At 34.8% G+C, this 12,680-nt stretch overlaps 1 protein-coding gene across 1 annotated transcript in view; it reads left to right on the forward strand.

Moving 5' to 3' along the window:
• Positions 1 to 12,410, forward strand: part of LOC142348011 (cytochrome P450 2U1-like) — a 15,454-nt gene extending 3,044 nt beyond the window's left edge. The window contains exons 2-5 of the mRNA XM_075399177.1: positions 3,269 to 3,431; positions 6,886 to 7,053; positions 11,156 to 11,317; positions 11,897 to 12,410. Of these exons, the coding sequence (XP_075255292.1) occupies positions 3,269 to 3,431; positions 6,886 to 7,053; positions 11,156 to 11,317; positions 11,897 to 12,135 (732 nt within the window). The 3' untranslated portion in view covers positions 12,136 to 12,410. The remainder of the gene's footprint in view (positions 1 to 3,268; positions 3,432 to 6,885; positions 7,054 to 11,155; positions 11,318 to 11,896) is intronic.
• The last annotated feature ends 270 nt before the right edge of the window (positions 12,411 to 12,680 follow it).

A 12,680-nucleotide genomic window follows, 5' to 3' on the forward strand; every position in this document is an offset into this window, starting at 1 on the left:
AACAACTTTTTTTGTAATTATTTTATTAATCTATGTGTTATAGAGTATATTAAGTAGGAGGCAAAAATTCAAAAAAGACAAAAACTGAAACGAAATTGAAACTTTAAGTTGTTCTCGCCCTGCATTAGTGCATATCTGCGGACTATTCTATTTTGGTGCAAAAAAGGCTCTCATTCAAAGAAAACACAAAATTCACTTTAAAAAGGCTCCTGAATAATTGAAAATAAATTACTAGCAAAAAAAAGACTCGTTATGAAAATTAATCTTAGCACTCATTCTTTTCAATGAGACTAGGTTAACTTCTAAACCCATACTGAGTTGGTGTCAATTTTTACCAAAATTTTTCAAAACTTAACCAACACTTGATAGTTCAATTAAGAAGGTCTTGAAAGGCAAAAATTGTTTTTTTTGATAAAATTTTGATCACAATAGTTATTGTTTGATTACACCGGAGAGGTATACCCCAAAATTTCCGCCTTAGTTAAATTCGCTCGAAAATTAGATACATAAAATGAACGATACTAAGAGATATCCTTTGTATCCTTTTTTTCGGGGAAGTGGTTTTCGCGATTTTTGCAAAAATATATTGGTTTCACGATTTTGTATATATATATATATATATATATATATATATATATATAAATATATACATATATATATATATATATATATATATATATATATATATATATATAGTGTACGAGCCAGCGCCACAAAAACGGATTTTTTTCCCGAAAAATCCCTCGCTCATCAAAGGCTTTATATATCAATGTGGGACTGGCCGATTTTAATAAGTAGTAATAAATAGTACTAATAAGTAGTAATGAGTATAATAAAGTACTATAAGTGGTAATAAAGTAGAAATAGGTAGTAATACCCATTAATGAGTAATATCATTTAATAAGTAATACCCTTTATTAAGTAGTTATAAATTAGTAATAAAGAACTAGTAGTAGTAATAAAGCTTTAATAACCACTTTTATGCACGAAAACGCGCATTAAGTTAGGTTCAATTCAGGATTATAGTGCAAAATTGAGCTTAATTTCGTAATATAGTGCGTATGAAAAAGATATACATAAATCCAGCAGATTTGTGATACATAGCGCGCAAAAATACGATACATATCTTGTACTTTAAATTCTCGGTTCAAATTTGGACACTTTTGCGAACAGGGGTAGCGCAATTCCCTTAAAATTTGCTTGTTTTTGCTAATGGAGCTATTTTTACGATAATGTTTCAGTGTCATTGTAATAACATAGGAAAAGCGGACACGAAAATCACAGATCGGGCATATTTGCGCCCGAGGTATTGGGTATACTTCTGTGGCGTAATGTTTCCGCTAATATTTCATTCGGTTGCCTCGAATCTTGAATGCAAAGTAAATCTCGTATTATTGGAAGCGTTTTTAACTAAATTTTTCAATGTTTTAGCAGGAAAAAGACACGAGCTATCAACTTAATTTGTAGCAGAGGTCAGCGCTTTCGCAAAAATGTAGAAACGTTTTCTGCTTGTACTTCAATTGGGAATGATTATGCTCAAGATAAAAGTTATGTTTCCTTGTGATTTCGAATTTGACATAGCGTTTATCAGAACTAGCTGACTATTATTTGAAACATTTTTTTTTGGACGACCGTAAATATTTTTCAGTCGGATAATCAAATATCTCCCCATTATAAGATGCATTGATTTGTTTTTTTTTATATAGAAAAGTTTAATGGACTGCTTATTTTTTGTTACTTTTTTGAATACTTTGATAGTGCTAGCACAGTGAAGTCCTTGGAGCTGTTACTATTATATGAATTACCCAAAGTGAATGGTTTAAAGTTTTTGTTTAGCGTTTTACGTTGATACCATTGTTCTCAAAAGTGCACCGAAAAAGTTGCCGAGAAGATCTTTTATCTCTCATAATAAAAAGATTTTATTATGCTTGAAGCGTGTGTTAGAATAATCTGTTTTATAGGCAAAAACTGCCGCGAGCCGTCTTTTCATTCTTGTGCACTTAGTCTTTTGTCTACCCGATCATAGTGACATAGTAAAGCTGCGCTGAATCATAGTATTTCTCAGTCTGTTTTTCTTACTATAATCAGATTATCATCATGTCACTTTTTACCATGAAATGTTTGTACAGACAACGAAAAAGCACATCTCGGAAAACATCATAGACAGCCTACAGATTAAGAGTTCTTTTTCTAAGATCAGGGGAAATTTTCATTCTGACCTTGTACTGCACAGGGAGAAAACGACATATTCTGAGGGGAAAAAACAGTCATTTTTAAATTTATCTCAGAAAAACCAAAATCGAAAAGATGAAGTGAAATGTTTTAAGCTGAAATCAAAGCATTCATCATGCATCAGTGCCAAGTTTTGATTAATTTTTTAATTCAATTTAAGTTAATAAAAGTTTGCTCTCTGGATTGTCACTACTGATTCTGGATTGTCACTATTACAGGAAAACTGATCGTAGGGTTGTCACTATTGTAGGAGATCTAATTGTAGTAAAAAAAATAGGAGATCTAATTGTAGTTGAATTGATTGCAGCAGGCGTTCTGATTACAACTGGCATATTCTGATTGCAACTGGCATTCTTTTGACATTAATAGTCCGAACATAAAAATTCTGTACACTGTTTACTGCGATCTCCAGAAGAGTGGGCACGTAAAGTTGATCAGCATGGAACAAGGTTGAAGAAGAGGCACATTCCAGGACGCATCAGACATCATTTGGAGGAGATTGATGGCATAAAACAAAAAACTAAGACATTCAAACAAAATTCCATCACAATCGGAAACAAAAACCATAAAAATCTGCAATTTTGGGCCAAATTTATCAGTTTCTAGGAACTCGGCGTGTATTTACTGGTTTTGGCGTGTATTTACTGATATTGGCGGATTTGTTTTCTAGTGTGAATACGTTACTTGCAACGTCTTAGCAACGTCTTAAAAAGATTTTAAGCCTCTGTCATGCTCAAAAACCTGCTTTGTCCAAAATTTCAAAATTTCAAATTTTACAATGATTCAGCACTGATTTACTCTGGCACTAGGGTCCGGGTAGACTTGCACAAATCAGTAGAATTATATTCATTGGATAGACATATTGCAGAATGTTTGAATTAATATTTTGCATTTTCCACTCTTTTTAATACAGGGTCACAACTAACAGTCAAGATCTTCTGGCGCCTCTTATATGTACTGTAATGTGCTAACGCTCTTCTGTACATGAACAAGTACTTGTTTTGCTATTTTATGTTATCAATGACATTACTAACAGGACATACCACGGGAACCCGAGTGTGTGTCCGACTTCTTACTGGAGCAGTTCAAACAAGCAAGAGAGAACCCGAATAACGAGGAACCCTTTTGTGAAGATGATGTTCCATTTGTGCTGACTGATCTGTTCATGGCCGGACAAGAGACCACAACAACCACTCTAGGTATAGAGGTCAATATTACCCAGGCCTAAGCCTCCACTTATGAAAAGACTTAAAGTCTAGTAGGAGGGGGGGGGCAATATTGACTATAATTACATGGTTGAGCTTCCTAGCTAAAGTCGAGCTAATATCTTTTCATAGGTCGAGCTTAAGTCTTCTCATAACACAGAAAGTCCCGCTAAGCTCTTTTCATGGGTCCACCATTAGTCTTTTCATAAGTCTTTTTTTTAAATCCGAAGTTTTTCATTTTTGCTGCTTCTGTACCTACAGAAGCAGAGCCGGATCAAGAGCAAATAGCTTTGCACCAGAGCAGTCCAACTTAAGAAACAGTTGAAAAACTACCAAAAGCCTTAAGGTTTTCGTGAAATCTTAATATAAAGACTTATGGCAGCTCGAGTATATAACCACATTAGTTGATTAAATGAAACCAGCTAGCTTAAGTGTATTGGTCCTAATACCATTAGCCATGACAAAATTTTAGCGTTTTTCAGATTTTTTCCCCTCCAAAATTGACAACTAACTCTTTATTAAAAAATAAAATAATGCTGGCTCTTGGGGGGTTAGTGGTTCTTCTGAATGGTAAAAAATGAAAGAGCATTCACGCTGACTACATTATATGCAATATTGCACGGACATTTTCAATGGCAAGAGAAACAGATTTATGAAAAGACCAATGATGGACCCATGAAAAGACTTTACCTCGACTTTGTTTGCAAATATTGTGTCGAGCTTAGGTCCAGCCCAAATATTGGGTCGAGCTAAAGTCTTTTGTAAAATTTTAAATCCAGCTAAAGTCTTATGCGAAAAATCTGAGTCGAGCTAAAGTCAAGAATGTCTTTAAGTACAGCTAAAATCTTTTCATAGCTCAAATGAGTCGAGTATGGTCTTTTCATAGTACGTTTGGGTCGAGCATTGTCTTTTCATAAGTCTGTACATATACCTGGGTACCGGTCCGAGTAATTTTTATCAAAATGAGGTAAGATGAGCGGTAACTAAAGTTGACAAGTTAGAAAGTTCCCCTCCATTTTTTTATATTTTTGAGGTAAATGCTTTGAATTGTGAGTCATAAAATCAACGCTTTCAAGCAAGAATAAGAAAGAAGATTGATGAAATTTTTTAAAATTTTGTCAACCTAGTTACCGCTTGTCATGCACACTTCAGCGTTTCTATGCATAAATCTTGCATCATTTTGCTGTTTGTGCGACTAGATCTTGCATAATTTGGCGCTTCGAAGCGTAAATTTTACTTAGATAATTTTGAAAATTTTGCGTTGACCATACAAAAATTAAAAGCTTTAACCGCTGATCCCAATTAATTGAAATCCCACAGTACCTATGTGGCTTGATAAGTTTCCTTTTTTCAATGATATTATATAAAAACTTTGGGACAATTTTATCTCTGCCCATTGTAATCTTGTTTACGAATATGCTAAAATTTGGTATATCTTGCCACTGAAAGGTATTTTCAAGTCATAGCAATAGACAAGCTCAAATTGCAGGATGAAAATAAGGAAGTGCTTCAAAACTCTTGGTTTTCTCAAAGATGTTTAGAGTTGTTCACGATTGAAGATTAGTAATACTACATACCCCAGTGATTCTGCAATTTTTTGCCTCAAAGACTTATTTTAATTGTTTATGATCTGATTAAATATTGTAAGCACCTATAAGGTTTGATAGGTTTTTAAATATGAGTACACAGCTAGGTAGCCTGAAAAATTGTGCTCAAATTTTACAGGAGCAACTTAAACAGCCTACTAATTTCTTTTACCTAAATATGCACCACATAAATTGATTAAGAGTTGAAATTTTCAACTGCAAAAAGATCTCAATTGATATGAATTTAGCTAAAATATTTACGAATACTAACTTAATCTGCTACTAACGTTACTAAAAATCAGGATCAGGGGGAAACTTGAAAGCAGCTATTTAAATCTATTTTTGGGGCAAAAAAAATAAAGCCGACTAAAAAACATTAAGAGTGGCTGACTCACGAATTAAATATACCTAGTGGAAAGAAACTTGAAACATCACGCCAGCATCTTGATGAGGGTCTTGGGAGGATCATAACAAGCTTTACCTGAAAATCTTACATAAAAGACCTCATTAAGACATCGCAATTTATTTTTAAAAAATAAAATCAAGATCTTTTGTTTTTGGCCTGCTGTATCAAGCTTTGTTTAATTGAGAAGGGCCATTTGTTTTGCACTACTCTAATTTTTAAAATTCAACTAAAAAGTTCTTTGGATTATTTGATTGTCCAATTGGAAGCAATGGCAACATTAGGTCTATATGTGTTCATGGTCCTTGTTTTGTTTCGGCAACCAAGAATTTCATTATACAGGTTGAGGCCTCGACTTATGGAAAGACCATGCTTGACCACAAAGTAGTATGAAAAGACCATACTGGAATCAAACAGCCCATGACAAGACTTTAGCTGGACCTAATCGTTCAGCTAGACTTTGGCTCGAACAAAGTTTTTGACTCTGGACTTTAGATCGACGCAAATATGAGTCTCAACTTTACCTCTACCTAAAATGTTTATGCTGCACCCAAAAACATTACATTTGCACTGAAAATTGGTCTTTGCTTATAACGTAGTCAACGGGTTTTAACGTTCATATTTTAACGTTCATATTTGACCAATTAAGCTTGGAAAACATTATCGAAAAATAGCCCTATTCCTCGCAATAAAGACTCGCATCATGAAAAGTTGTGATGGACATAATCTCACATTCGCCACGTAAGGATAAACTTGTGAAGAGATTGTTTTTTCAAAATTTTGACCGTTTCGATTGATGAGCTATAACGACGAAAACAAGGACTAATTAATGTTTCTTATTTGTTAAGTTGGTCATCTATTCGCTGGGAAATACTATTGTATGAACTCGTTGTATATGTAAAATCCTTTTTTTCTGAGAGAGAAATTTTGACAACAATTGCCCTGCTGAATCATATTTTTCAATATGGGTATTCCTAGTGTCTAAGAGAATTTGTAACACCAGTGCACAACCTCAGTAAGTTTAATTATTCTAGCGGGCAACTAAAGTGTCCGATACTCCCTGTGAGAATCTGGTCCGTCTGATCGCAGCCCGGGTCGAGGTGTCACAGCTAAAAATCGCGAAAAGATGCAAGATTCAGGAGGTGAGAGGTTCGAACCCCTGTACGAAAGTTTCTTTTTTTATAATAAATCCAGTGACTGCGGTGAAAAAAAATTTCACTGCGAAAAACCTCAAACATTCACCGCATTGAACTCTAAAAGATGCGGGCGCTTTGCGGTGAAAAAAGTTTTTTTACCGCAATTCACCGCTAATCTTACATTATTTTTTTGACCAAACCTCGACCTGGGAGCTGCCTTGGGTCCTGCGCCTGGGATGACAAAATATTTGAAAGTCAGTCAACATAATCGTGTAATGTTACACCATTGAAAATTTATTTACACATATTCACCTGCATTTTAGGTTGGGCTCTGTTGAACATGCTGCACAGTCCTGATGTGCAAGAGAGAGTGTATGATGAGTTGAGGAGAGAGTTCCCTGAGCGTGATCAGATCATACACCTCAATGCCATCACTTCTCTCTGCAACTACACCATGGCTACCATTCATGAAGTACAGAGATTCACTCCAGGTTGGAATTTAATTGTTTATTTAAAAGTAAACATGCCAACAATACGTATACCAGGTAGGTATTCCAGATCATAGCAACCTCTGATCAGACAGGGGAACAGTGGGTGGGATTTGTGTCTTTTCATTAGTCCAGTAATATTCTTTTCATAGGAATTTTGGATCAAGCACCGTATTTTCATAGTTATCTTAGCTCGAACATGCTATTTTGATGGGTCGAGCAAAATTCTTTTCATTATCTTGTTTTTCAGCAACTCAAAAATTATTCGTTATACTTTTTTCTTCTGTACATACAGAAGCAGCTTTGTTGCAGGACTCAACGGCTTTGCTTCAGAGTTATCCGACTTAAATATCAGTTGTAAAACTGAAAGACTCAAGAATTTTTGCGATTTGTAAGATAATGTAGTTATCGCACCTGGTCTACATTTCCACAAAAGTTGATTGAATGAATTTAGTTAGTTCAATTGTAGTGGTCTTCCCATTAGCCATGATGAAAATGTGACGTTATTCTTTTTTCCCATCCAACGCAATCATTTTTCTTAAAAAAAAGATGCACATTTTTGGTAGATTCCAATTTCAAGAGTTGGGGACAAAGCATGCTGAATACGTTATAAGCAATAATGGAAATGAAAACGCACGTGAAACTTTTTTTGGTCAGTGACACGTTTTATTACCCAGCCAAATTCCAGCAGTTTTATGGTCCGGCTAAATTACAGGACACGTTTTATTGTCTAGCCACGGATTTTTTTAGTTCGAAGGCGGTTGTTTTATTTCCAGGCAATTTCGAGCACATCACCCAAAGACCAGACAAATTCTTTTAATACAAAAAATTTCCCGAGTCGAGGGGTCAGCAGCTGTAAGCGGATATTTTTGTAAGAAATCCGCTGAATGCGCTGAATTTATGTAAGATTTGTACTGAATGCGCTGAAAATTAGGAATTTGGTGGTGAATCCGCTGAAAAAAAATATTTCAGCACCTTTCAGCGCATTTCTTACATAAAATCAGCACATGATTAAGCACCTTTCTTACATATTTTCAGCACTTGGTGAATCCGCTGAAAAAAAATATTTCAGCACCTTTCAGCGCATTTCTTCCATAAAATCAGCATATGATTAAGCACCTTTCTTACATATTTTCAGCACATGGTGAATCCGCTGAAAAAAAATATTTCAGCACCTTTCAGCGCCTTTCTTACATAATTTTACGTGCAATTTTTTTGCTCACTATTGCTTATAACGTAGTCAGCATGTAGGCTCCTTCACCTTTTGCACTTCTGAAGAGCAACGAATCAATAAAAAAAATCTGCGTGGTTTTTTAAAAAAAAATTCATTTGTTTTGAAAAAAAAGACCAACTGAAAAGCGTCACACTTTCATCATATCAGAAGACAAAACAACTCAAAAAGTTTCAACTTGTGCAAGGAAGTCGTTGAAAATGTATAAGATAAGTGCTGATATTGAGTAAGATAAGTACTGAAAGTTTTGTAAGAAATGCGCTGAAAGCCGCTGAAAAATTATATTTTTCAGCAGTTAGATCTTACATAACTATCCGCTTAATGTGCTGAAATTATGTAGGAAAAGTGTTGAGAAGTGCTGAAATTATGTAAGAAATGCGCTGACAGTCGCTGAAAAAAAAATATTTTTCAGCGGCCTTATCTTACATAATTATCCGCTTAATGTTCTGAAAAGTGCTGAAACTATGTAAGAAAGGTGCTGAAAATTCAGCACATTAAGCGGATAATTATGTAAGATAAGGCCGCTGAAAAATATTTTTTTTCAGCGGTTGTCAGCGCATTTCTTACATAAATTTCGACGAATTCCTCGACCCGGGTTGTCAAGGATAGTCTTTTCAAGCTCTAAATCGGTCGAGGACGGTCGTTAAGTATTTCAAGGGTTAACCTAGAGCGTATTACAGGGAATTACAGAGACGTATTCCCTCTCTTAGGCAAAAGTTCTGGAATACGGACTGAATTGAGTAGGATTGGCGTCGCTTTTGAGTCTAGACAGTTGTCTAATGAGAATCTTCCCAACACGACAAAGGTCTTGTTTGAGTCCTATCGGAGCTCGCTTTGGTCTGAATGGTCTGCTCAGAGATCTATTCAGGCACACTTGGACCGCATTGAAAGTTTCTAATGCAAGAATTATAAATTGAGAATGTTCGGATGAAAGCCACTACGGTCCGGGACGGCCTAAGCAGAGGTTGTTTTGGTCTGAAACTTCGACCTGTGATCCCCGATATTGCAACAACTGAAGCTCCATTAGCAAGCTGAGATCATTTATTTTTACACTGAATTGGTTTCTCAAATTTTTTTTAAAAAAAACTGTTTTTTGGTTTCAATTCATTTTGAATTATCCATGATGAGATCAGAATAAAATTTTGGGACATTTCGAAGATTTTTTTCATGCGGAATTGTTGCCGTTTATGGTTTCCGTTAGCTATGTGCCCTTACTTACGAAAGATGTAATAAAATAACAAAATCAATAAGTGTTGATGTAGTAGCCTCTATAAGCTCCGAAAGAAGAACAAATAAAAAATATCAATAATGTAATCGGAATCTATTTTTAAACTTACTTGGGGAAAGTTAGTTGAGGAGGAGGGAGTTGACAAACTCAATTTACGCACAAATCGATTTTTAATGTATTAATCACTGAACTTCTTAACCTGTTGGTTTTGTTCTCATGTGTTCCGTTGCTAGTTGCATAAAAATTTTGTGTACTTCTGGTTGAATTCAGTCAAAATTTCATCTGAATTTTGCAAAACTTAATGATAGTTTTGAGAATGAGCAAATTACAATCAAATTCATAGCTTCTAATTTTTACAACTTTTCATTTCGTGACAAAAGAAATAGCTACTTAACACTTGCCGAAAACTGTCGCATTGTGAATACGATATATATTTTCTTCTAGCACACAGTAAATGCTAACTTTAGTCACCAAACAGGAAAAAGTGTAATCGCATACCTAAAATTATAATTAGGTTGAAACTTTGGGACCAATTATCTACAGAAGAGCTCACCCTATTTTACATTAATTACTATCTTTTTGGCATAAAATTTATGATTATGGTCTTTTTAGGTTTCCTCTAATAGTGATTAAAGTCCAAATCACAAATTGGGAAAAGAAAGGAAAACATAGCTTTCTAGCGTTACGAATCTTCGAAATTCATTGGAAATCAAATTTTCAGTGGCCAATTAGCTGGAGTCCGAATACGTCCAACAATGATAGTGATAAAAAAAATCTCCTATTTTCGTGAATCTTTGTGATCAATCGAATTTGGAAGAATACAAAAAAAGTTTGATTAATCGTTTTATCTCATGCAAGTGCAACTGCAGCAATAATCAGTTTCGCGTTTTGGTAATTCAACTGAAAGAACAAAAAATTCAGATTGTTTCAGACTAAAATGTAACCTGCAGTAATATTGAAAACTTAAAAACCCAGCACAGCTGCCATTAAATGAAAAAAGTTTCAAAAATGATAAAATCATGATGCACAATTTGTTTCAAATAAGGTCCTGTTTTTAATGTACAATGCACGCAATATTCAAATTGGGTGGGCGTGTGGTTACTGCTTAAATTTCTTGATTTTAGGAAACAGTCAATAATGCTAGTGACAAATTTTATTATTCTATGAAGTAATATTTTATGAGTGATGACAAAATGAAATACTTGTTTTTCATTTAAATGTTGCAGTAGGTTGTAGATGTGTTGCAAAAATGAGCTTAAAATTATGTAGAAGTTAAGAAAGGCGAAAAATCCCAGGATTTTGCGGGAAAAGGGGATTTCGTCGCATTCAGGGCAATTGTTACCACACTTTATTACAAAATAGGAAATCTACTCATTGGCTAATAAACGTTATTTTCAGCAGAGTAAGCGAAAACGTCAAGGAAATTTTTTTGAAGATTCGGCTCTTGAGAAACTAGAGCTATTTAAATGGAAGCTATTCAGCTAATGTCGGCCCCGCTTGTTATCGCTTTCTTGAATTTATTCACAAACTGTTTTACCTCGAAGTTCGATAAATTTGTGGTGGTGATCATAACGATAAATTTATACATTAGTGCATTATACTGTTAATACGTTAAAACATATTTAAACATTATCCTTTTGTTTCAGTTACAATCACTGCTATTGACCACACTGCGAACGTAGATGTTCCCGACTTCCATGGATATTACATCCCAGAGGGAACGAGGATGATGGTTCAACTGGCACTCATGAACAAAGATCCCGAGTTCTGGAAATACCCCGACACTTTCAACCCACACAATTTTCTTGGTAGGTTAGCGAGAGCTTGTTTCAGCGAGTGATGGCATAGTGTAATAAGATCTCGATAGTAACCAGGCCTAAAAATTTCTATTTGAATCACCTATGGTTGCATTAAAGTTGGACAACATTTGCACTGAAAAAGTTGACTAAATCCTGCTAAGTATATTTTAATTTTCATTTGCAGAGAATCAGAACTTTGCCAGTTCGATGCACTACCCCTAGTGATGAGTGGATTAAAATCTTGCAAGAATCTTGCATTATGATTCAAAACTTCCTCTCATTGAGACAGTTTTCCGACTTTATATTAGCTAATTCGGGTTTAGCTTTAACATCTTTAGCTCAACGAGAAACCTCAACCCTGCAGTTAAACAAAAATTTGATGCAAAATCTTGCAAGATTCTTGCAAGAAGAATTCAATTCTTACAGGTCTCTTGTTAGAAAAATGAAAGAGTTATGCATTATTTCGTAAAATTCTTGCAAGATTTTTAATTGGCTAACCACTAGGGAAAGGGCATACATTTTGGAAAAAAAATTAAAAAAGAAGACAACAATCAAGCCTGGTTTATGCCCTCTTTGTTTTTTTTTCAGATTCTGAGGGTAACTTTGTGAAGAGCCAGTACCTGATGCCATTTGCAGTGGGACTCCGTTCCTGTCCAGGGGAGAACATTGCCAAAATGGAACTGTACCTTGTGTTTGCAAACATCATGCGCAGATTCAAAATATGTCCGCCGGGAGAGGGCAAGAAGATTCCTGGTCTCACTCCTTTAATTGGATTGGTCGCTGCAGCACCATACTTCGAAGTACGACTCGAAAAGAGAGACAGCTAAATTGACTAAAACTTTGACTTCAATGATTGATGATAGAAAAAAGAAGAGAATTTTGCCAAGCAATCTGATGGCAACTTTTAGCGAGAACATTGTATCCCAGATTTTGTTAATTTCTTTCTTGAAAGAACTGATTACGTAAGTACAACTCACTCAAATTGAGGATTTCCAGAATTCAAAACAGCTCTGTACATCTAGAAAATGCCCGTGAAATTAATCTTTGCTACGCAATCATGGAATAACAAAAACGGAAAATTTAACCACGAATTTTCTATCTGTTTTAATTCCCAGCTGCAGTAGGATCAAAAATCGACACTGACATGACAAATAAAAAAAGTTTAACACTTTTTTCATATGCCAATGATCCCAATTAAAATGTTAATTTTGCAGAAAATTTGGACATTTTCATGCAATAACCACATACATGTTTTTGTCAGGGTCAAATACAATAAGCAGAAAAAAATAGAACTTTCTTGTTTTTTTTTTGTTTTCCCACGAAGAAAATAGGCATCGATTTTTGTTGCCTAGGCTTTAAATGTACCCATTTT

The sequence above is a fragment of the Convolutriloba macropyga genome, chromosome 10 (genome assembly GCF_964194025.1).
Source record: "Convolutriloba macropyga chromosome 10, txConMacr16.3, whole genome shotgun sequence".
NCBI lineage: Eukaryota > Metazoa > Xenacoelomorpha > Acoela > Convolutidae > Convolutriloba > Convolutriloba macropyga.